This window comes from Rhinatrema bivittatum, chromosome 6 (genome assembly GCF_901001135.1).
Source record: "Rhinatrema bivittatum chromosome 6, aRhiBiv1.1, whole genome shotgun sequence".
Classification (NCBI taxonomy): domain Eukaryota; kingdom Metazoa; phylum Chordata; class Amphibia; order Gymnophiona; family Rhinatrematidae; genus Rhinatrema; species Rhinatrema bivittatum.
The window spans coordinates 192,863,666-192,890,716 of record NC_042620.1 but is presented as its reverse complement, the minus strand read 5'-3'; the positions used below and the strand labels follow the sequence as shown (position 1 = coordinate 192,890,716).

Genomic DNA, 27,051 nt, shown 5'->3' with positions numbered 1-27,051 from the left:
AATTCCCATCACTCCCTCAGAGATCCCCTGTTCTTATCTGTAAATCTCCATGAGAAACAGGCCAAAGCTCCACTAAAATACAGAGGTCTACAAGATCAAGAGTTGGCTCCTCATTCAGATCAAGGCAAGATATAGAGAGAGCAACCTACTGCAGAATATGTTGAACTGTGTTGGTTTTTTTTTTAAATTTGCTACTTGAGCATTTGTTTTGGCAGTTATAGAGAGAACTGCCCTACCGCAGTTTGTTTCGAACTGTGCCTTTTTAAAATTGTTTTCTGAGCATCGACCAAGAGAGAAAGCTACTGTTCTACAACACATTTTGAAACTGTGTTGTTGGTTTTTTGTTTTTTTTTAAACTACTCACTGTGTATTTGGTCCTCCACTATTACGGGTAGATTTTAAAAGAACCACGCATGCGCCAATAAACGCACATCTCACCACAGGCAAAGATGCACGCTATTTTATAAAGTATACATGAATGTTATAAAATACTCTTCACGCGCGAATATATGCAGCTCTGCGCACATATCTTACATGCAGAAAAAGTAGGTGAAAAAGGGACAGGGCATGAGCGTTCCAGAGGCGAGGCCAGCACTGACGCGCGTAGCTCTATACATGCGCCACTTTGCTACAGTTCCTCAGTAGGACAAAGAGAGAAAATCTTTATAAGGCTCAGTCTGATACTCTCTACATGGACCGTTGTAAGGGGGAACTTTGATTCGGAGTGAGATTTTGGGAGGTGGGTTGGGGTTAAGGGAGGGTTGGTGTTACAGACACTTTCAGAGGTATCCATTGTAAAACTGACATCATTAAAGAATTGTAGACCTTATTAGTGATGAAAAAGTTGATTTGTATTGCAGTCTTTACAATAATGTCTATAACACCACCCCCGAATCAAAGTGCCCCCTTACAATGATCCATATATGGAGTATCAGACTGAGCCTTATAAAGAGGCGCGCTCTCTCTCTCCCCCCTACTGATGAGCTGTAGGAAAGCGGCATGCAAATAGGGCTAGGCGCGTCAATGCTGGCTCCACCTCTAGAACGTCCATGTCCTGCCTCTGTTCTTCCACCTACTTTTTCTGGGCATGAGTACATTAATGTACACGCACCCTTCCCGGCTATTTAAAATTTGCATAGCTCCCGCACAGCCTCCTTACGCATGTATGTAACCATTTTTTGCGCACACAAGGCTTTTAAAATCTACCTCTTAGTGTTTTGTATGTGGGAGGATTACCATATTGGGAACTTCGATACTACAACATTAAGGCATCCTGCAGAGAAGAAATGTCAGAAGAACAGGTCTTGTTCACTATACTTCAATTCTTCCAGGGACTATAAGACATTATTCTATACTTTCTTGATTTCAGATAGGGATATGCATTTCTGCATCCATTCATTTGATTCATTTCAGCGCTAAGCGAATATCTAACGAATGGATGCTAGGCGCACAAAACAAATGATGCGCGCTTACGTCTATGGACACCCACATAGCACACATCATTCGTTTTGTGCATCCATTCCTTAGATAAACACTTAGCCGTGAAACGCGGTGAAACGAATGGACGCACAAATGCACATCCATAATTTCAGATACTGTTTTTGTCTCCACCACCTCCACTGGGAGGCTGTTCCATGTATCCAGTACCCTCTCTATACAGAAATATTTCCTAGGATTTCTCCTGCATCTACCTTCTTTCACCCTCATCACATGACCCCTCATTTTAGAGCCTCCTTTTCGTCAAGAGGCTTGCCTCCTGTGTATGGAAGTCTTGAAGGTATTTAAATATTTCTATCACATCTCCCCTAATTGCCTTTCCTCTAGGGTATACACACACACACACACACACACACACACATTGCGATATTGGTTATGCAAATCCAAAGGCAATTGATAAAGTCATCTATTTCAAAAAATTATTTCTAGGCTTAACAGCTGGAACAATTCAGCAGACTTTACAGTCGGGTAGGAGCCGCAAATGAAGAAAAGACCGGACGGTTCAACCTGGTGATTTTGAACACGTTGTCAGGCTTGCAGATGCGGCTCTTACTTTACTAATAATTTTTATTCATACATTGGAGTTTTGTTTGCGCGCCAGAAGTGATCGTTAAGTGATATTGGTGGTGCCTTTTGTGTTTTTTGATTTGATTTCAAGGACCCACTAAAGTGCTCTTTGTTGTTTTGATATCCAGAATATGCCACATTAGAAATCCCTCATCTGTAGTGTTTCCCGATTGTATTATTTTCTTTCCCAACAAGGTCCTTGTTTCACCTTCCTGGCTTCTTCAGGAGAATTAACTCGAAAGGAACCGATCAAAAGTGAATAAATCACCCCCACCTCTCGACTTGACCCGACCACTCTTCAACTTTTTCAATGTGTCGATAGGAGAGTCTCGCAAAAATTTTTACCAGAGGCATAAACCTCTCTTAAACATCCTTTTTGAAGATTACCTCAGTCCTAAGAAAAGGACTTTCAAGTACTCAAGAAGTGTCGGGGCTTAAAATTCGCAACTGACGTTTTCTTCATCAGCCATCCCGGTCATCTCGGGGTTGTTTTAACACATACTCCCTTCTGAAACAATCCCGGTTGACCGTCACCACTCTTATTCTTTTATATGTACCTTTCCACCATCTTCTCGGCGTCTACCGGTATCAAAGAATCAATTGATATATATATATAATATACACACACACACATATATTACATAAACATGTATACTTATATTATTTCTTCAGTATCATACATGTACAAAGGGTTATATGAGAAACCACAATGGGGAGATATAGGGAGCAATTTTCACAACAGCCAGTTTAGCTGTAAAGTCTATCTTTCAGACTTACATGCATACTTTTGGAATTTCAAATGTGTGTGCATAATTTCCAAAAAAAGCTTTCTGCGTACAAAATAATTGGTGGGATAATTTTCACAGCAAATATATGTAAGTTAGCTATGAAATTTAGTGTAACTTGTGTATATTTGCCAACTTTCTTATGCGGGCTGTTACAAAATGACTTACTTAAGGTCACATAGGTGAATTAATCCAAAAGTCTCCAGGTTTGCAGCTTAATATTAAAAAAAAAAAAAAAAAAAAAACTAAGTAAGTTGCTATGAATATGCTATAGCAGATAGCAACTAATCAAATTGGAATAATAAATAAAAAACCTACCAAGACTATCCGCTATTTTGTACGCAGAAAACTTTTTTTTTGGAAATTATGCACACACATTAGAAAAACAAACTACCATGCCAAGAAGAGCCATGGCAAATACAGAAGGGAAGACCCTATGATCAAACGAGACATTTCTGAAATAAGGGAGTTCACTGTTGGACTCCATGCTCTATGTCACTGACCTGAGAAAATAGCAGAAGCATACACTGTTTTTAGCTAGTATTTCAGCTAAATGAAGATGGTTGAATACAGGACAATGTGATTTAGCATTGGACAGTTTTCTGTATGCTACTTACTTAGATTTCCTTTCAGTAAACCTAGGGTTAACATTACCATATCTGGCATCCACACCCCTACTAGAAAAATAAATGTTCAGCTCACTACACACTGCTAAATGTATCCAGACTGGAAGCTGACTAGACATCAGGATTCATGTATGTTAACATGATTAATATCCAGTGGCTCAAAACCTATAAAAAGGGCCAAAGTAGACATAATGAAAAACTGTAATTACATTCTTAAAAATATGCCTTATCTTTAAAAAAGCAGTGCCTCCTAACCTTCCCCACGTGGGACCCTCTTGAATGCTATGACAAAATATCCCACACCATAGTTTCAAGCATTCCAAATCCATATGGTTTTGCAGGACTGGTTTCTAATTTTTTCTGCAATGCAATAAGAAAGACTAAAGCATAGACTTTTGGCAATTCTATTAGCATAAAGAGCTCCTGTAATTCATGGTAATCCTACAGGTTACTGCAGCAACCCATGGAAGCTTCACTGACATCAGTGAAACAAATAAGCATGGGTGTAGCTTGCTTATCGCGGCGGTTACTACCCCTACTACCCCTAACTAATCAAGCTAGATATTTCACTTGGATGCAGCTCCATCACTGCTCTCTACATTAATGGTGGGGGTGGAAGGGGAATAGAACAAAGAGCTAAGAGAAACAGATAAGTATGAGAGAAAAAATGTGTGAAGCTTGCTGGGCAGACTGGATGGGCCATTCGGTCTTCTTCTGCCGTCATTTCTATGTTTCTATGTTTCTAATGTTGTCTAATCATGAGTTACCATAAATCCATGACATGCTGCAGTGTAGGAAATGAAGTACAAGAAAATTATTATTTACCTGCTAATTTTCGTTCCTGTAGTACCATGGATCAGTCCAGACAGTGGGTTATGTCCCCAATCCAGCAGATGGAGTCAGCACAAGCTTTGAGGGGGCGTATCCATATATACTACTACCCCCTCTGCAGGAGTTCAGTATCGAGTATATCAAAGCCCAAGTAGAAACCCCCGAAGGATCAAGTTTGTGGAAACAGATAATGAAAACAATTGTAACCGCAACAAGTAACTGCAAACATCCCCCAAGGCTCCTGACCCCCCCCAAGGCTTGCCAATAATCCCTGGGGGTCCAGCAAGGGTCCGAGAGCGATTTCGTTTTCGGCTGCCAGTAACCAAAATGGCGCCGATAGCCTTTGTCCATACTATGTCACAGAGGCTTTCGGCGCCATTGGTCAGCTCCTGTCACATGATAGGAGCACAAGATGGCGCCGATGGCCATGTGACAGGGCTGACCAATAGCGCCGAAAGCCCCTGTGACATGGTAGTTCGGGCTATTCGGCACCATTTTGAGGCGCACGGCTTGCACCGGGCACGGAGGACAAATGGAACCCGGGACCCCGCTGGACCACCAGGGATCTTCGTAAGTCTTGGGGAGGGATTGGGATGGGGGGGGGGGTTGCCTATACGTACGAAAATGATTCAAAATGTTTTTAAATGCTTGGGTGGGTTTTTTTTTTTTAGCTTCGTTTTACCGATTCGTTTTTCGGCCCGGTTTTGGGTTTCTCGTTTCGTTTTCGGACAAACGAACCGAAAACGAAACGAGACCACCCGAATTATACCACGAAGTATTCGAACCGAAAAACGACCCGGTAGAAAAAAAACGAAGCACATCTCTAATCGCCAGCCAGTTGGACAGAGTCTGCTTAGCAACCGCAACTCCCAATCTGTTTCTGTCAAAAGAGATGAAGAGCTGCCTATGGGCCTGCTGTCTGCTCCAGGTAGAAGGCTAAGGCTCTTTTGCAGTCTAGACTATGCAAGCCCGCTCCCTCTGGTGCGAATGAGGCTTTGGAAAAAAGGTGGGCAGGACAATTGACTGGTTTAAATGGAAATCCATCACCACCTTAGGCAGAAACTTAGGGAGTGTGAGCAGGACCACCCTATTGTGGAAGAAATTCGTGTAAGTTGGATACGACACCGAGGCCTGAAGTTCGCTGACCCTGTGCACCGATGTGACCGCCACCAAGAAGATGACCTTCCAGGTCAGGTATTTAAGGTCAATGGAGCGCAAAGGCTGAAAGGGAGCCTTTATAAGCTGGACCAAGACCACATTAAGGTCCCAGGACACAGCAGAGGGCCTTAGGGGAAGCTTCAGCTGAAGCAGAGCCCCCATAGAGCACCCCACTATGGGTAGCACCGAGATGGGTGAACCATCCACCCCTTGGTGGTAGGCCCCAGGCGCACTGAGATGCCCCCGTCGGAGTTAGCCTTTAGACCAGCCTCCGAGAGGTGCCGAAGGTAATCGGGTAGCTTTGGTGTGGAGCACGAAAACGGATCCAAGCCATGAGTGCTAACATCAAATGGCGAACCTCCTCCACTTCAGGCAACGTGTCGAACCTGGCCCCGGTGCCGAGGGAGACTATGACAATCCGGACCTGGAAAGGGAGGAGCGAGATTAGGCTGGTCCCCAGTGCCTTCTTCAACTGGAGACCCAGCAGAGGAGAAGACAACATGGTCCCGGCAGTCGCTAGTCCCTTCTTCCCAACGCCAAGGTCGAAAGACCAAATTGCCTGGAGCCAAACAGCTTCGCTATCTTGTCTAGGTGTGCGCAGTGACCCTTGGGGGTCATCTGGGTGCAGAGGGGATACCCCCTGACATCGTGTGATTCCCTCAAGCACAGAACACAGAACTCATTTGGGTCTGTGATGGACATCATCCGGGGGGGCACTGGGGGCATTGGCGAAAGCCCGCCATATCAAAAAGCAATCAAGTGGTCGAAGGCCGACAAACACCGGGGGATGGCACCATCAGGGTTCGACCATAAGGAATGTGAACTCACTGTGATGCCCACTAAGGCCAGTATGATGTTGAGGGACCCGGCACAGAAAAAGAGTGAGAAAAACTCGAATGTGGCAGTTTCCCAGAAAAAAAAAAACAGCAAGAGCTCCACATCCTCGAGATGATAGCTCCATGGAAAAAGAGACTAAAGAGGGATCCCATATGGACACATGGATAGTGGCATGCTGAGCATGCTCAGTGTGCCAGTCAAAGTTTCTTAAACTTTGACAAAAGATTTCCGTGCTGGGCTCCATCTGATGATGTTACCCACTTGTGAGGACTACCATCCTGCCTAGGAAAGAGAATTATTCCTCCCCCTTCCAATCCTTCTGGAATAGATTATAGCCAGATATGGTCACTCATGGGACTTAATGAACCACATCTCTGTAAGAGCAACAATATCTAGGTCTCCTTCTGCCATAAGAACTTGCACATCTAGGATTTTGTTGTCTAGACTATAAAAGTCCTTCAATTATTTCTCCTTGTCTTGACTACAGTTCTGTATAGCCTCAGACCTGTTCCCCTCATCTACTCTGTTGTTGAAGAACGGCCTTGGTAGATCCTCCCTTTATGATATTTTTCCACCATCTTAAATTGTTCTTCAGCGATGACAGCTAGAATCAACTGGCTTCCATCTGCCTCCTGTAGTTTTAGTCTGAAAAATCTATAACACATTCCATTTATAATTATCACCTACTTTTTCTCATCCCAAAAGCAGGTACAAATGTACTTACCAAATTGTGAGTCATCTCTACAGGTTCTATCAAGTACATGTAAGTATCATCTTCAAACATACCACTGAAAACGGAAGAGAAAGAAATAAAATTAGTAGCACTGCACAGAACAAAACTTATCTTTCTGCAAGAACCTCTTAATGAAATACTGTGATTTATCTGTTTACAAATAAAGCCATTCTACAAATTGTTATTCACAGGATAGAGCAGACAAGTTCATAATGTCACGGTTTATAAATATATACCTTATAGAAAAGCAAAATGCTTCATTGAAACAATGTACCACATTCCCTTAAAATTTTCATTAGTATAATTATTTGCTTAAACAAAGCAGAGGTTAACAGCAGCTCAGACTCACTTGTGAATAGGAATTTATTTTGGGAGGGAAGAGGAGAAGTGAGCAGGGGTGGAAGTGTAAAGACGGAAGGGAACCATGCTGAATTAGACTAATGGTCCATCAATCCCAGCATTCTGTCTGTCAATGGCCAAACTAGGTTATCTGGAAGAATATAGCATATCCTAAAGGGATATCCATTCCTTGCTCTTCAGCCACAAAAGTAATAAATGGTAACCTCTAAATCTACATGGCTAACAAGGTTAAATTATTCTTACCTAATAATTGTCTTTCTTGCTAGACAAGTCCATTACCCTTGGGATTTCCCTGCTCCTCAGCTGCTAGAGAGATCATACTATCCTTATGACGTCACTCTTTTTCATACAGGAGGCAAGTGGTCAGAGGTCTTACCAGTAGCCTTCTACCAGAGCAACCAGACAAGATCCTCCATTATGTACATTTCTATTCATTTTTTTTTACCCATATTTGGATCCCTTGAGATCATTCCCGGCAAGATCAGAAAGTATAGAGGGATGAAGAGATGAGAAGTGAAAAGGAAACAGAAAGAGAAAAGGCAGGAGCTTAGTTCCTTGCCTGGATCTGTCTATGGTCCCTATATTCTTGGGTGAGGCCTGGACTAGTCTAGCAGACTCAAGGAAGAAATTAGCAGGTAAGAATAATTTAGCCTTCCTTTTCGCCTGCTCTCTAAGGTAGCAGGAAGACAAGACTGTCCCGTGAACCCTGGATCCAAATGCCATATCCTACCTCACCTCTACATTCAGCCTGTAGTGCTTGGAGAATGAGTGCAGAAATGATTAGCTGGCAGGGCTGCAGATTCTCCCTGCCTAGGAGGTGGCCTGAGGATTTGCAGAATGTGCACGCAACACCACCAGTGCCTGTCTTCCTCTGGAGTAGGTATGCCGAGATGGTGACTTTCTTGTTCCATCTCACTATTGTGGACTTCAAGGCTACTGCTTTCTTTCATGGTCCATCAAACAGTACGAATAGTCTATTGATTTTCCTGAAGGATTTTGTCACCTTCAGATATCTTAGCACCATGTGTTAGATGTCTAGAAGATGCAGGGCACTCTCCTTGCCTTTGCATTATTTTATCCTGAAAGCTGGCAGGACCACTACCTGATTCTGATGGAAAAGGGGCAAGGAGGAGGCTTAAAAAGGATTGCATGTTGTTGATACCACCAAACAGGGCTCTTCTACGGAGAAAGCCTGCAATTCAGAAATATGTCTAGTCGAACATACTGTTATCAATAATGCCACCTTTAATGAGAGATCTTTAAGGGAGGCCCTCTTCCAGGACTCAAAAGGAGCTCCCACCAAGGCCTTAAGAACCAGATTAAGGTACCATTGAGGAAAAAATTGGTCTGAAGGGTGGTCTGATCCACTTTGCCCCTCTCAAAAAGCACAACGTGGGTGCCATTAATGCAACCCTTAAAGCATAATATGGCTGCCATCTGAACTCTTAGTGAACTGAGGGCTAGTCCCTTGTCCAAGCCTTTTTCCAAGAAGTCAAGGATTGGATATCTCTGCCATCTCTTGAGAGTCTGCCTCAAGCAACCTCTAGACTAACGTAGGCTAGGGAGGTTGAGGTTTTGCATGTCTTCAGTACTATGGTCACTATCACTTCTCAGACATGACTTCAAGGGCCAGAACATATGCCAAGATGATGAACTGATTCCTGTCAGTATTGTGCCCTGTCTAGGCCCCCTTATTTATTTAAAATTATTTATATACTATTTTAGCAATAAAATATTGAACAAAATAGTTTACAATAAATTAAAAGACAAAACAAATGTAAAATGAAAGAAAATTACATACATAAAATTATGTAAATTATACAAACAATACAAAGTTAGTCTCTTTACCAGGTGAGCTCCCCTTCTTTTTCTTGCCTTGTACATCCACATCTGGGGCAGAAGTCCCATCTGGAATCTGACCCTGGCCACGAATTTGGAAATATGTAGCCCACACCATTTGATCTCATGTTGCAAAAAAGATATCTGGTCAACTTAGAAACAGTTTGGCTCCACCCCTTGGAGGTTTACTCTTGATCTTTTACTTTTGCATGCTTTGTGAATTTTGCAAACAGATCTCAGAGCATAGCTCTCATTTTATATCAACTAAATATTATGAATATTCTGGGAAAAATAGACTTGCTGAGTTGGCCTCAAGGACTGGGGCAAACAATGCAAAAAGATGAGGCAAAATCTCCCTTGTCTACTGTGTCTTTTTTTTTCCCACTACCTTTTAACATTTTGTTCCTATATAATATTAGCAGGGACCCATCAGCATCAATAAAACACACAATGAGTAAGATGCAAACAGCCACAGAAAAGAACATCTCACTTACTGGAGACCATTACAGGTTGAAAGAGCGACTTTGGAATTCTTAATACCTCTCACCTTCCCATGGTAGTAGCAGTGTTCTCCACCCTAAAGATAAAATAGAAATTTTTGCATATTTACTTTTTGTGTCTTTTCAAGAAACAAAGAACTACTCAAAATCTTAAGAATTTGCCCAAACATGAAAGTTGAAATGGAACATATTGGTTTTGTAATAGTGTTATGCCCAACCCATTTTCTAGAACAGTAAAAAAGGTCATAACAATTACTACCCAACTGCAATCTGCATTCATTTATCTGCCTCAGAAGAAGGTAAGGTTAATTCGATCTATTACACACCACAGGATGGAAGTGGGTCAAATTTACATAATTGGATTACAGCACATTATGCAGATAATATAAAATAATGTATAAAAACTTTAGACAGCAATCTATAATACAAATACAAGTGTAGGCTAGTCAGTAAACTACACAGTTTTGGCAAAATTTTATACAGTTTTATTACCCTCTCCCCTCCCACATGTACGTCAAATCGTACACATGCATAATAGTTAATGACACCATGGCACAATAAACTCCTCATTTACAACTAACCTGGGTTTTATTCCCCCTATTTTATAAGCCCACCTAGTTTAGCCACTGCATTCGCAGTCCCCAACCACAGACCACATGCCTCAGCTCTCTCTGGACACCTGATATACATGCAGCCTATCTAGCCAATTAGGTGTCACTGTTGAACAAAGGGCTATGAAAAATGCTGCAACAACATATTTTATATAAACACTGGGTAGGGCATGTCATCCAGCAGAATTAAGCTTCTTCTAGATTCTGGAGATGCGTCTGATGGTAGATCTAAAGAACTTGCAAAAATATTGTCTCTCCAAGGAGGAAGATTATCTTCAAAGTCTGAGATCAGTACTGGTGGTTCTTTAGGAAACTGTTTGTCTCCTGATAAAGTCTCAGAACAAGGAGTTTTGCCTTTATTAATACAGAATTCTACATAACTAATGAAAATTTCTAAAACAGATCACATAAGAACATAAGAAATTGCTATGCTGGGTCAGACCAAGAGTCCATCAAGCCCAGAATCCTGTTTCCAACAGTGGCTAATCCAGGCAAGTACCCAAACACTAAGTAGATCCCATGTTACTGATGCTAGTAATAGTAGTGTCTCTTCCTTAAGTCAACTTGATTAATAGCAGTTAATGGATTTCTCCTCCTAGACTTTATCCAAACCTTTTTTAAACCGAGCTACACTAATTTCACTAACCACATACTCTGGGAACAAATTCCAGAACGTAACTGTGCACTGAGTGAAAAAGAATTTTCTCAGATTAGTTTTAAATGTGCTACTTGTTAACTTCATGGAGTGCCTCCTAGTTCTTCTATTATCCAAAAGAGAAAATAACTGATTCACATTTACCCATTCTAGACCTCTCATGATTTTAAAGACCTCTATATCATATCCCCTTCTCAGCAGTCTCTTCTCCAAGCTGAACAGCCCTAACCTCTTTAGCCTTTCCTCATAGGGAGCTGTTCCATTCCCTTTATCATTTTGGTTGCCTTTCTCTGTACCTTCTCCAGTGCAATTATATCTTTTTTCAGATGCGGCGACCAGAATTCTAAACAATACTATGATGCGGTCTCACCATGGAGCGATAAAGAAGCATTATGACTTTTACTGTTTTATTCACCATTCACTTCATAATAATTCCTAACACGGTTTGCTTTTTTCACTGCCACAGCACACTGAGCCGACAATTTCAATGTATTATCCACTATGATGCCTACAAGTTTTTCCTCGGATGAAGCTCCTAATATGGAACCTAACATTGTGTAACTATAGCATGGGTTATTTTTCCCTATATGCATCACCTTGCACTTATCCACATTAAATTTCATCTGCCATTTCGATGCCCAATTTTCCAGTCTCACAAGGTCTTCCTGCAATTTATCACAATCTGCTTGTGATTTAACTACTCTGAACAATTTTGTATCATCTGCCAATATGATTACCTCACTCGTCGTATTTCTTTCCAGATCATTTATAAATATACAAGCCGTTAAGCCTGTTAAAACGAGCGACATGTTTGTTCCAAATGCCAGCTAAGCGTTGTGTGTGGAGGTGTCAGGTAATGTTGAGATTACCTGATAATCTCGTTTTCCTTAGTGTAGACAGATGGACTCAGAACAAGTGGTATAGTATGCTCGTGCTAGCAGTTGGAGACGGATCTGACGCGAAAAGGGAATTTTTGCGTGAAAAAAAGTCCCTTTTTGCGTGCAATACGCTACAAAATGACCCCCTAAGTAAAGTAATGTTGCTTTGAAGGTTTGTATAGGTTGCAAAAGAAAAAGTAATGATACTGCTCAGTAGGTTTTCTCCTTCTCTCTAGATGTGGAATAAAATAAATATGTGGTGGATTATGTATGCTTATTGTATATGATTTTCTTTAAATTCCTGAATTATTTCATTGTAAACAATGTTATAAATCTAATAAATAATAAATTAAAAAAAAAAACCCACAATTTCACAGCAAGCCTTTCCATACACACCAGCAGCTATAGGCCAGCATACATCCGATTTCCAGTCTCAACTGGCCACGTTAAGCCACTGTAGAAATTCCATCGCTGTTTTCTCCAGGAATATGTGTGCATATATACCAAAGCAAACTGGATGCCCTTTTGGTGGAGCACCGAGCAAATCTGTGCCATTTCTTTGATAAGTGTTACTACATGCTGAGAAAAATCATTAAACAGTGTATGGGGGGAGGAGTCAACATGGCGACCTGAAGGGAAGCGAGTCCTGGACTCTCGGCGCTGCTCCTTTAAATATTTCCTGCTGTTTGCGGTTTTGAATTTGTCAAAGCCATCGATATGAAAGGGGAAGGTTAGGGTGTATCTACCCGAGCCCAGCTTCCCCTCGGACCAGCGTCTAATTCGGGAATTCGCAGCAACTTCGGGGACGGCAACCCCCGCAGGTGGAACAGAGAGAGGAGCTCTGTTCTCACCGGGGGAAATATCTTTGAGCCCCCCCCCCAGATCCTCGACAATTGCTCTCTGCTTCCCCTTTGAGTACTACCTTAGGTGCTAGAGACGCAGGAGGGATACCAGCCAGCTGCCTTCAGATGGATGGAGCCAACGAGATGGGCCTCGAGAGGGCCAGGACTTCAACCCTGGACCAGAGTGCTGACCCCACCCCCCTCCAGAGTTAGAGGAGGGGGAAAGCCTATTGGAGGACCAGTGTGGAATCGATCGTGCACTTGGTGATAGAGGGGTGAATCACAGCCCTGTGGGAATTGTTAAACCAGCAACTGTAACACTGGAATCCCTCTGGGATTTGATGGCAGGCCTTTCATCTATCTTTCAGGAACAGTCTTTGTTTATATAAGGAGTTTCTTCAAAATTGGATACGGTAGCCCAGGACCACCAACGTATACTTTCCGAACAAAATACAGCTATTCAAAAACTGGAGGAGGATGCTAAAAATTTGAAAGATATAACTTCAGTGATCACACGGGAAAGTTTTGCATCAGTAAGGAGAATTGAATTTTTGGAGAACACTATTCGCCATTTAAATCTTCGTGTGTTAAATTTCCCGAAAGTAAAAGATGAACTTATTCTTATTACTTTAAAAAAGTATCTGGGGGAAAATTTAAAAATCCCACCAGATAAAATTCCAGCGACTAAGAGGGCAATTTGTTTGTCACAAAAGCAAAGTTCATCTAGATTAAATTCTCCGGAAAATTTACTAAATTTAACACAATACCTGGAAGAGTCCCAGGATGAAGTCACGGATAGGGTAACACTGCTAGTGACTTTTTACCTGGAACAGGACTTGAATACTGTTATGCGTTCTTATTTCAAGGTCATGAATACAACGTTTCTAGGGGGCTTGGTGAGAATCTATCCAGATCTAGCTAAAACAACCCAATTATGCCAAAAGGCTTTTCTAGAGATGAAACCTGAAGTAACCTCTTTTGGGGCCAACTTCCTGTTAAAGTATCCATGCAAATGTGTTGTAAAGTTGATGGGAACACGTATATTTTCTTTGATGTTGTTCAGTTAAGAGAGTTCTTAGAGGCTAGAAGGCAAGGTCCTGTCATCAATATAAGTGATAGTGGATCTAATTAATGAGAAAAGTGTGAACCCTTCAGCTAGCCATTTTTGCCTATATATTGTAAATTATGGTCAAAGTAAATACTTCTCATTTTCCTGTGCCTCCCCCCTCCCAATATTACCTCTATGATGTGGGAAAGTGCAAGATAACAATGTATATATTTTTATTTCTTCCTAGATATGGAATATTCTTGGTATGGATTACTTTTTGTTGATCGCACCTGTATTTCCTTTGCAAAGTATGTTTACTTGTTGTATTAAATAAAAATGCATCTCACACCTTCAAAAAAAGACTAAAGGACCTGGATATTCATACAAGCTTTCCAGACACCAACATGGTCAACTAATCTCCACTACACCTTGATTAACCATATCTTGATTAACCATATCATTCTATCGTTTACCTGTGTGAATTAATCCTGTCCTTTCTCTTCCTTCTCAGCCAGTTCTTATCACCACCTGTTATATGTAACTGCCTTTTCAGCACCATTGTTTATAGTTATGTTTACTATGCACCCCTGTTTTATGTGAACCAGCATGATGTGACTGCTGTCTCGAATGCCGGTATATAAAAATTTGAAATAAATAAATAAAATGTAATAAAGAGAAAATTTAAAAAAAAACCCCAACAACAGTGTATGTCTATCATATTCCAATGTGCCTTTCCTACGAGAGGTTTGCAGCAAACAGCATTATGGGTCCAGTTGAGGATAAAGCCTATAACCAGCCTTGGCCTAGCTTCTGTTCTCTCTGCGAGCTGATTCTGTGAGCATGCTCACACATGGGTGTCCCATATCCTGGTCACCAAGCCTAACTCACATGGCAGCCAAGATTCAAATATCGCAAAGGAGCTTAAATTCCTTTACAGTCTCAGCAGCCTGATTAACCTGTAAATTGTTTTCTATTGTCAGATTTCTTGCTCCTCTATTTGCTCAGTCAGCCGTTGATTCTGTGTCTACAACATTGTAACTTGCTGTTCCATCAGCACCATCCGATCTGCATGATCTGAAATTGTCTGCTCAACCACATCCAAGCGACACACTTGTGTTCTAAATTTCCTTTTATCTCGTCCATGTCAGACAGACCTAATAAGCTGTTTGTCTCGGGCTGCAGTTACCCGCGTCATTATCTGTAATAGCATTTCTTCCGACAAGACCCCTCTATTTTTTAATTATTTTCTCTGCGGGTGGCCTGGGCACTTCTCCCACTTGTAGTTTTCCATGATACAGCGCTGTTGTTTCAAACTCATACCTCCGCCCTTCTTTTTTTCTTACTCGTAAAATACATGGGTCACCACTACTCAAATCCCCGCTGCAATAAGCCACAGCTCGTTGTATTTTAAAGTTTATGCAGATGGCTAGATTTTCTAGAATGGAGGGAATCAGTCAGATGCGCTCTCCCATGCAACTGATCAGCCCACGGTCATAACCCCAGTGCCATTTTGGTCTTAATCTGCTGTCAATTACTATGTTAACTTAAAAATGTGAGAATTTGGGTTTCAATCTTTACACTGGCATGTGCTACCTCTCAACAGCAGATACAGAATAAAATGATTTTGTGTGATCTGATTCAGCCTAGTTTATTTTTATACTGGAAAAAAAGGCTACATAAAATATTTCTTTTCACATTTAGTCTTTTGTGCCATTTTACATCCCTTACCAACAACAGTATGCATCTAACCTTCCTACACTTAAGAGGTAACTTTCAAAGTGACGCATCTGCGCACACGTTTGCCGGTGCATGCACATGGACACATTGATTTTAGAACATTTGCGCATTTATGCGCACGTTATAAAATCTGTTACCTGTGCATACATGCGGGTACAATTTTATATCGATGCGCGCATATGCGCATGAATGCCGTCTCGAGCGAGTAAGTGGGGGAAATTTACAGATGCACACAGCGACGCATTAGGCTTATTTCCCAGTTTATTTTAAAGTATTTATATCCAGCACCCTCCAATGTTCGGGGCGGGTTATAAAGGAACATACATAGTTCTTAAAAGTAAATCAAAATATAAAAACAAACTAAAATAATACAACAAAACTCATAATAAAACATAAATAAAGGATTAGTCTTAAGAGGTGGACAAATCATAAGATTTGGGAAAGCTAGTCTGAAGAGATGGTGTTTCAGTGCCTTCTTGAATTCTCTGGTATTGGAAAGTAATCTAAGGTTGGGAGGTAAGATGTTCCCTAAAACTGGGCCTGCTCTCGTGTCATATTCAATCTGGTTGACTTTGGTGATGGAATTTGTAGTAGAAGTTGATTTTTTGACCTGAGGTTTCTGCAAGGGGTGTAAAGATGTAAAGTAGCAGATAGCCATGAATTGTGGTTATTATAAATAAGATTGTATATTATTGCTAGGGTTTTGTATTGAATATGCCAATTGATTGGAAGCCAGCGTAGATGAAAAAGTGTTGCGAGATATGTGATTGTGTAGTTTATAATTGGAAAGAAGCCATGCTACAACGTTTTGTGAGAGTTGGAGAGGGCGTAAAGCAGTTTGGGGTAGCCCTAATTAGAGAGAGTTGCAGTAGTCCAGTCCCATCAGAATCAGGGATTGAAGTACTGTACAGAAGAGATATGGATCAAGTAATGGTTTGATGTGTTTGAGTAACTGGAGTTTGTAAAACGAAGATTTAATAATGGATTTGATATGGTTTGATAGATTTAGTTTTGGGTCTAAAATGATGCTGAGATTATGGACTTGGTCAGAGATTAATGGATATGTTATCAACCAAGATAGAGTTGGGAATATTCTCGAAATGTGGGTGTCCTAAAATCATTATTTCAGTTTTTGCTAGATTCAGGCTAAGTTTATTATGGGATAACCATGTATAACTGTGGAGAGGCAAAGTTCAAGGAAATTTTAGAATGGAATTCCAGTTGTGCTTGATTGGGAAGTAGAATTGTATGTCATCTGGCATACAAGTGGTAAGATATACCTAGAGTGGACAATAATTGGCAAATGGGTACAAGGTAGATGTTGAATAAGGCTGCTGATAAAGCAGATCTATGTGGGACTCCTGTTTTTAGGGTGAAACTGATCTGAGCTTGCATGGTTTACAAAGATCTGTTGAGATGTGTTTGAAAGATAGGACTGAAACCAGGAGCAGACCGTCCCAGTTATGCCTACGCTGGCAAGGCAAGATAATAGGATTTTGTGATTTATGGTATCAAATACAGCGGAGAGGTCTAAAAAACCAGAGATATATGAGGTCCCTGTATCAAAACCTCGATGAATAATGTTTGCTCGAAATCAGGAGCATTTCAGTGCTGTGATTGGGTCTGAAATCAAACTGATATTGGTTCTGCAGTGAGTGATCATCTAAGAATGCTGTGAGTTGTTTTAGGACAACGGATTCAATTACTTTGGCAAGAAAACAGGAGTGATGAAATCAGATGAAAATCACAAAAGTCTGGCTCATTTGTTGTTTCTTAAGAATTGGGGTAACGGCAGCAATTTTTAAAGAATCAGGCAGGGATGTCCAGTAGAGAGAAGAATTGACGATATTGGCAATGGGTAGGGCTATGTTGTCTTTAATAACTTTCAGGAGAGGCTGAGCAAGGAGAGAGGATGAAAAAAGGGTTTGCCCCAGTAAAAGAGAAGACTTCCTAAACCTCCTCCCTAACTAGCATCCCTTTTACCCTTGTAACCCAAACCCTTAAAACCCTGCTGACTACCTTTTTTTTTTTTTTTTTAAACTTACTTACACATAGTCCATAGCAAAAACAATTTACGCGGTTGTGGGATCCCAGCACGAGTTAGTGCGTGTAATCCACTGCATGGTGCAATCCCAGCCCGCGAATGCCCTGCCCACAGCAAGCCCAATCCCACCCCTTTTTTACCAAACATTTTTATCCACGTACAGGAGATATGCACTTGGCCACTGGCCTTATAAAATCTGTGGGGCCCACGCATATCCAAGTCATGCGCAGGCTTTTTAAAATATACCTCTTAGAGGATAACGTTCAAACAAGTTCACATGGCAGCATATCCGAATGTATATGGCTACAAGTAGATTAAAGATAACATTTTAGAACTCGTGCATATTATAAAATAAATATATCTCTAGCTCCAGCATACACATATCTCTGTATGCTTACACACAAATACATGCAATGCACTAAGGGGTAGATTTTCAAAACCGCGCGAATTGGCGTACTTTTGCTGGCGCATCAGGCGCCAGCAAAAGTACGCGGGATTTTAGTAGATACGCGCGTAGCCCGCGCGTATCCGCTAAAATCCTGGATCGGCGCGCGCAAGGCTATCGATTCGTATAGCCGGCGCGCGCCGAGCCGCACAGCCTACCCCCGTTCCCTCCGAGGCTGCTCCGAAATCGGAGCGGCCTCGGAGGGAACTTTCTTTTGCCCTCCCCTCACCTTCCCCTCCCTTCCCCTACCTAACCCACCCGCCCGGCCCTGTCTAAACCCCCCCCTTACCTTTGTCGGGGGATTTACGCCTCCCGGGAGACGTAAATCCCCGCAGGCCGCTAGCGCACCGAGACGCGACCTGGGGGCGGGTACGGAGGGTGCCGCCATGCCCCGGACCGCCCCGGGCCGTAACCACGCCCCCCGGGCCCGCCTCCAAACCGCCGCGCCGACCGGGCCCGCCCCTGACACGCCCCCCTCAGAAACCCCGGGACTTACGCGAGTCCCGGGCTCTGCGCGCGCCAGTAGGCCTATGTAAAATTGGCGCACCGGCGCGCAGGGCCTTGCTCGCCTAAATCCGCCCGGATTTAGGCGGATTTAGGCGAGCAGGGCTCTTAAAATCCGCCCCTGAATGCGCATACTTTTCCTACCTATTTGTAAAATATACATGCAAAAAAAAAAAAAAAAAGCAGGACTTACTCGCATAAATTCTAATTCATTTGCACAAGCCTCTATATTTTAAAACATGTGCATAACTGACATGTACCTTCTTTACCTGTTACTCTATCAAGTTCTCCAGACCATCGAGACCCTCCTGGCTCATCAGGCTGAACTTCCCCATCTTCACCCAGCCTTCCCACCCAGTCAAGAGTACACAATAAAACACTTTTAATATCACTTCTGCAAAATAATTAGTAGATATAAAATTATGTGCGTAAGATGGCAAATCTACATGCATGTCTTATAAAATAGCAACATAATGCATGTACATGTTGGCCCCACCCCTGAATGTCCCTAGACCACACCCTTTTCACACACATTTGTGCACGCAAAAGTAAATATACGTGCGTATGTTCGATGTTTATAAAATAGCATGTATGCGATAGATGTTACTTATGCACAGATATTCCTTATTTCTACACTACAGCTGCAACCCAGATATTGTAAGCTGTTGATTTAGAAGGTTCTACCACTGTCCCAGTCTTGCACCTGATCATCATTTACCTGCAATGAGTAAACTAAACATTACTGCTAAACATTTTACATCTAAACCGATTTTCTTGCTTAGTCTAACATGTGCCTGTGCAGACTGAGGAAAAATGTCAATACCACAAAAAATTCCTGCTTCTTCAATTCTTTTATTTTAAAATGTGTCCTGTTTTCTCCTCTCCTCATACTAGATGACAACTCAGGTTCGAGAATATTCCCTTATTAGTAGAGGTCCCCTCTGAGGATGATCTCTTCCATGTCACTCAATTTCAGCATGGGGATCTACAATTTCTGGTCAATTTTATAAGACCTATGCGAGGCCAAAGCTGGGAGATAGATATATGTGTGATTTGGCCTAGCACACACCGTCCAGATTTTAAAAACCACACCGCTATGCACAAAAAAAATGTTTTTGCAAAAAGAGGCAGGGTGTGAATGAGGTCCAGGCGAGGCATGGGCGAAATATGGATGGGAAGGGTCTGTACCATGAAATCTGTGCATAAGTCTTATGCACAGATTACGTGCACAAGCGCACACCGGGGTCCCCTACCACGTGACTATTTCTGCTACAGATGGCATGTAAGTAGTGAAATTAAAAAAAAATAAGGTAGTCAGTGGGACTTTAAGGGTTGGGGCTAATAGGGTAAAAGGGAGGAGAGTTAGCTGGGGGGAGGGCGGGGGGTTAGAAAGACCTCTCCTTTAATAGGGGCGAACTGGGACAAGAGGTAATTGCGTAGGCACACACGTCTAGTAAAATCCCCCCCCCCCCCCACTTTCGTCAGGCAGCATTTACACACACATGCTCATGTCAGTATGAAATCATGCGCACATGTATGCGTGAATAGCTGATTTTAAAACATGCATGTATACATATACGCGCATATGTTTTAATATTGCCGTGTCCGTGTGCACGAGCCAGCTAACATGCACACATGTGCCTGCACGCAGGTCTTAAAATTTACCTCTTAGTATTTTAATTTTCCTGCATGCCAATATTAATACTCATTCTGGAACCAAACCTGGATTTTTACACAAGCATTTCAGGCTTGTACTAGGGCATCAAATATTTGAGGATAGCACATGGGGGCTGAAGAAATAACGGTTTCTTCCTGCTCTTGGCTCCCTAGAGATACATGGGACCAAAAACGTACTGGTTACTGGTGCTCCCACCAGCCCATAGGACTAAACACATGTCTCCTCCCTTTCTGTTTCTGACTTCCCGACATGGCAGCAGGGCTTAAGTCATGCCATCTCCCTATACTGCTGTTGACTTTCCATCAACCCACAGGCACAAAGACATACTAGCTCCCATTGGTCCTAGAGGCCTGAGCAGCCAAACACTTTCCCTCTCCTATGCTGTTCCTGGCTCCCTGGAAGTCCATGAAGCCAAATGTCTACTTGCTCCCAGTCACTCTAGAACTCAACAGTCAGGCAGAGAGCCACGGTGTCTCTGGGAAGAGAGGGCAGGACAGCATTGAAGCTATGGGGGGAGGGGGAGAGAAAAGATGGGAGAAAATAGAAAAGCTGGGGGGGGGGGGGGAGAGGATAACAAATTAAGAATTTAGGGTGGCCCTGGTGGTCTGGAGCAAAGTCGACCCGGAGGTCAAGATGAAAGAAATCGCATCCAGAGTACAGGGGGAGAAAAAGCAATGTCTAGGGGGCCGCTGAGAGGTAAATCTGTTATTCTCTGGGACATTTTAGGAACTGTATAACCAGGCTTGCAAAGTCATATCTTGAAAACAATGTTTAATTAGTATCCGTGTATGTCAGAGTGTACCAACAACTCCCTCACTACCTTAAGGAGCTTGGCACAGGGTTTTAACCCAATCCTCCTTAAGGCAGAAAGCTGCAAGGGATTCTGGGTGAAGGCCTCCTGGAACCCCCAACACAGTACCTTTACTTGACAGTCGTGCCTGAAAGGTAAGCTACTACTTTGGTTTCTGTAATTGTGAAGCACTGAAAATAAATTTTGCACCAGAACTGGACTAGGCAAGTTTCATTGTGTTCCTGGGATATTCCCTAGGCTGCAGCAGACCCAGATGCACTAAACGTGGGGTCAGTTCAGGTACTTTTTTTTGCTTAAACAGGAATCACAAGTAAAAATCCACAGCCTCAAAAACCCCCCCCCCCCCCCAAAAGAAAAATCTCCTTGCAGAGTTCCTGGGGCCTTCTGACTTCAAATTCTGCTAAAGCAGGCCAAGGGGGCTAGCCCCACCTAGAGTCAGGAGTCAAGTACTAAGTTAGGGCCAAAAAGGCCAGCAAGTGTTTTTGTTTTCTCCACTTCATGTCGGTTATCCATTTGGGAACTGGTCCCAAAGGGAAATAAAATGGAGCAGGTAATCCAGGTCCTGGCCAAGGGCCAGCAACATAAAAACATAAGTCTTGTTATGCTGAGTCAATCCAAAGGTCCATCAAGCCCAGTATTCTATTTCCAACAGAGGCCAAGCCAGGTCACAAGTACCTGGCAGGATTCCAAATGGTAATTAGAATCTAAGCTGCTTATCCCAAGAATAAGCAGTGGATTTCTGCTGCTCTACCTTAATAATAGTTAATGGACGTTTCCTCCAGAAACTTCTCCAAGCCTTTTTTTAAATGCAGTTTTCAACACATCCTCTGGCAACAAATTCCAGAGCTTATTGAGTCAAAAAATACCTTTGCTTATTAGTTTTAAATTATTACTTAGTGACTTCATTGTGTGTCCCCTGGTCTTTGTATTTTTAGAAAGAATAAACAACTGATTAACATTTACTTGTCGATTCCACTCACTATTTTATAGACCTCTATCATATTTCCCTCCTTCAGCCATCTTCTCTCCAAGCTGAAGTGTCCTAAACTCTTTAGCCTTTCTTCAGAGAGGAATTGTTTCCATTCCCTTTATCATTTTGTTTGCCCTTCTCTGTACCTTTTCTAGTTCTGCTACATCTTTGAGATGTGGTGACCAAAACTGCACACAATTCTCAAGATGAGGTCGCAGAACGGAACAATTCAGAGTGATTATGATCTGTTTTATTTTCCATTCCTTTCTTAATAGTCCCTAGCATTCAATTTGCTTTCTTATCAGCTGCTGCACACTGAGCAAAAGATTTCAACTTATTTTCAATGACGACGCCTAGATCCTTTTCCTGAGCGGTGACTCCTAATGTGGAACCTTGCATTATGTAGCTATAATTTGGGTTACTCTTCCCTAAGTGCTTCACTTTCCACCTGTCCACGTTAAATTTCATTTGCCATTTACATGCTCAGTCTCCCAGTTTTGCCAAGTCCTCTTGCAATTTCTCACAATCCTCTTATGATTTATCAACTTTTAATAATTTTGTCTCATCTGCAAATTTGATCACTTCACTTGTTCCCATTTTCAGGTCATTTATAAATATATTAAAAATCAGTGGTCCTAAAACAGATCCCTGTGGCATTCCACTATTCACCGTCTCCCACTGGAAAATTACTATTTAGCCTACTCTCTTTCTTTTAACCAGTGTGGCAATCCACAATAGGTCACTGCCCTCCTATCTCATAGCTTTTTTAAATTTCCTAAGAAGTCTCTCATGAGGGACTTTGTCAAATGCTTTCTGGAAATTCAATATATACTAATATCAACTAGCTCACCTTTATCCACATGTTTATTTATGCCCTAAAAAAATGTAGCAGATTTGTGAGGCAAGATTGCCCTTGTCTAAATCCATGTTGCTTTGGCCCATTAAACTATGCTTATCTATAGGTTCAGCAATTTTGTTATGATAGTTTCTATCATTTTGCCTGGCACAGACATCAGTCTTGCTGATCTGTAGTTTCCTGGATCAACCCCTATCCCTCTTTAAAAAAATTGGTGTTATATTGGCAACCCTCCAGTCTTCAGGTGCCATAGATGTACCTGATAGTTTACAATTTTCCAGCAGCAGGTTCTCAATTTCATTCCTCAGTTCTTTCAGCATTCTGGGATGTAAACCACTTGGTCTAGGTGATTTTCTACTCTTTAGTTTGTCAATTTGCCCTAGTACATCTTCCAGGTTAAATGAGATTTGTTTCAGTTCCTCTGAACATCATTACTAGCATGGGTATATCGCTCAATACATCACCAAAATAGCCCCAAAAATACAATTACTCCAAGATCAAATATATCAGAATCAACAAAGGCGCAAGATCTTGGTCATTTTTTTCAACTATTTCAAAAGAGCATAACTACCTTATGTGCTAATACGATATGTAGGACGGCCACTATAATCAGCTAATACTAAATTTTGTATGTTGAAAAGTGTGACTCTCCAAATTAATGCTTGCTTATTTTATTTGCATTTCACTTAAATTAAAAAGGTGGACCAGTTGAATTTCAGCATACAAAATGTAGTATTCGCTTTTATAGTAACAGTCCTACATATAACATTAGCACATAAGGTAGTTTATGTTCTTTTGACATATTATATTAGCACTTAAGGTGGTTTATGCTCTTTTGAAATAGTTAAATGAATGACCAAGATTTTGCACCTTTGTTGATTCTGATACGGGTATCTCTCATATCTTCCTCAGTAAATATCAAAACAAAGAATTCATTTAGTCTCTCTGCTATGGCTTTGTCATCCCTAAGTGCCCTCTTTTACCCCTTGTTCATCTAAAGGTCCAACAGACTCTTTCGCAGGCTTTTTACCTCAAAGGTAGCTGAAAAAGATTTTTATTATGAATTTTTGCTTTCACAGAAATTTTCTTTAAAAAATTATCTTTGCCTTCCTTATCAATGCTTTGCATCTGACTTGCCAGTGCTTATGCTCTTTCCTGTTTTCTTCATTTGGATCCCTTTTCCATTTCTTGAAAGATGTTCTTTTAGATATTATAGCTTCTCATTTCACCTTTTAACCATGCTGGTAGTCATTTAGCCTTTCTTCCACCTTTCCTAATATGTGGAATACATCTGGTCTAGGCTTTCAAGATTGTATTTTTTAAACTCTTAACCTTTGCAATTGCTCCTTTCATTTTTTTCCAAACATTTTCCTCATTTTAACATAGTCATCTTCTTGAAAGTTAAATGCTGTCGCAGTAGATTTCTTTTTTTGTACTCCCTCCAATTATTAATTCAAATTTGATAATGTTGGGATCATTATTGCCAAGTGACTCATACACTATTACAACTCACACCAAATCCTGTATTCCACTAAGGTCTAAAATAGTTTCACCTCTTGTCGATTCTTGGACCATCTGCTCCATGAAGCAGTCATTTGTTTCGTCTAGGAACTTTACTTCTCTAGAATGTCCTGATGTAGCATTCAACCAGTCAATACTGGGGTAACTGAAAATCACCCATTATTACCCGTCTTGCTGATTTTGTTGGCTTCCCTAATTTCTTTTAGCATTTCATTGTCTGTTGGTTCAATTCTGGCCAGGTGGATGGTAAAACACCCCCACTACTATTTTATTCCCCTTTTCACCTGGAATTTCTATCCATAAAGATTCAATATCACCTTTGTGTTTCCCTGCAAAACTTTTATTCTGTTTGACTCGATGCTCTCTAACATAGTGCCACCCCTCTACCAATTTGATCCATCCTATCATTTCAATATAATTTGTACCCAGGTTTTACAGTGTCCCATTGGTTATCCTCCTTCCACCAGGTCTCTGAGATGCCAATTATATCGACCTCTTTATCCGGTGTTATGCATTCTAATTTTCCATCCTATTTTTTATACTTCTAGGATTTGTATACAGACATTTTGAAGTATGAATTTTGTTTGTAGTTTGTATTAACAACCTGCTCATCATTGACAGGGGTAATTTGGAATCTTTCCATACTTTACTTAAAGATACCTGATCCATTTTGCATTTATTGCAACCTCTCTACTGGGATGCCCTATTTTCTGTGTTCTCTTAGTGTCTTTCAAAGATACATCGTTCCGAACCATGCCCTGCTGAGCAACTGTTTCCCCCATCATCTAGTTTAAAAACTACACTCTCTCCTTTTTAAAGCTTGGTGCCAGCAGCCTGGTTCCACTCTGGTTAAGGTTGAGCCCATTCTTTCGGAAAAGACATCCCCTTCACCAAAATGAAGCATAGGTCCCTAACAACCTAAACCCTCTTCCCTGCACCATTTCATCCATGCATTGAGACTCTGGAGCTCTGCCTGTCTCTGGGGTACTGCACGTGTAACGGGGAGCATTTCTAAGAATGCTACGCTGGAAGTTCTGAATTTCAGCTTTCTACCTAAAACCCTAAATTTGGCTTACAGAACCTCCCTCCTAAACTTTCCTCTGCCATTGGTACCCACATTTATCAAGATAGGATTTTAAATAGTGCTGGGAAAGCTATCTATATAATGCGTGAGGTCCACCACCTTCGCACCAGGCAGGCAAGTTACCACGTCCACCAGCCACCCAGCTATCAACCTTCCTAGTAATTGAATCACCAATTGTAATGGCTATCCTAACCCTTCCCTCTTGGGCACGTTCCCCTGGAGACCTATCCTCGTTGCAAGAGGATACTCTACACTCCCTTGAGGGCAGGTCCTAGCTACAGGATTGCTTCCTGTCATCAAGATGATGTACTCCTTCCAAGTTACCTTTCTCCTTCAAGGCAGCAGAGAGGCTACCAGATTGGAGGTAGGATTTCTTTACCATGTCCCTGAAAGTCTCCTCTATATACCTCTCTGTCTCCCTTAGCTCTTCCAGGTCTGCCACTCTAGCCTCCAGAGATAGGACTCGTTCTGTCAGGGCTTGAAGAGCTTCGTACTTAATGCACCCATACAAACTCTTGCCAGCTAGAAGATAATCATACATGTGGCACTTAGTGCAAAAGATTAGAAAGCCTCCCTTCTCACTTCTGGACTGGTTCCTGCATCATAATTTTTGTTGTTTTGTTATCGAATTAAAATTTCAAATGGAGCAGGGATGTAAGACTAACCTAAAGTACTTTTAGTCTATAGAGTTCTTTTATATTTGTCTGGCAGTGTCCCTAAACACTCAAATTAATCTACCTATATCTTCCTAGTTACCCACTTTATTGACTCTTACTTTGAATTAAATTCCTTCTGTATAAAATCTGTAGCAAATTACTCCTACCAAACACAATTATATAAAATCAAAACATAACACCAAATAAAATCAGATAACGTCTAGTAAACAGATAAGGTATAGCAAGGAAGTTTGGGATGTGCATACCCCAAATTCAGCTAGCTGAAGCCCTACAATCGGCTCTATCCAGAATATCTCAGGCATCATCACCTTCGCATGTCCTGTTTAAGATGAAGGCAGGAGAGGACCCAAAGGCCGCCTGCCTATCAAGCCTGGCTGGAGACTAGCTGGACAACCTGCTTGGCTAATTTGCTAACCGGCAGGAGTCAAGTGGCTTTCCGGGCAGCCAATCCACATGGGAGGGCACTATACTACAGAGAGCTGGGTACTCCCCAGAATATTACTGGCAGCAGTTTCAGCAAGTAACCCAGAGAGAAAACCCAGAAATCTTTCTCCGATTGAAAGACGCTGGTTGGAAGTGGCTCCAGCCAGAGGCAAGGCTGGGATTGGAAGTAGTCCATAAGATACTCCTGGAGCAGTTCCTAGATGGCCTAGATCAGCCCATGTGGTATTGGGTCTGCTGGCACACCAGGCTCACCTTGGAGAGAGCCCTAGAAGTCACAGAAGCCTTCCACCAGGCACAGCCCTTGTCTGCTGGATTAAGGGCCTTAGAGAGACAACCTGAAGTAATTTCCTGGTATGTACAGAGGACCTCAGCAACAAACCTCCAAGGCAGGGGGGATTCAACCTCTGTAACCAGCTTCCAAAATACCAATCTCATCCACATGTTTTAAATATGGACAAAAAGCGCACTTGGCAAAGGACTGTCGGTATGGCCAAAGAGTGGCTATGGACATTA

The 27,051-nt window shown here is 41.8% G+C and overlaps 1 protein-coding gene across 1 annotated transcript in view; it reads right to left on the bottom strand.

The window, feature by feature from the left end:
• Positions 1 to 27,051, bottom strand: part of ADAM23 (ADAM metallopeptidase domain 23) — a 600,522-nt gene that overhangs the window by 470,063 nt on the left and 103,408 nt on the right. Inside the window, 2 exon segments of the mRNA XM_029606344.1 lie at positions 7,026 to 7,089; positions 9,728 to 9,810. Coding sequence (XP_029462204.1) covers positions 7,026 to 7,089; positions 9,728 to 9,810 — 147 coding nt within the window.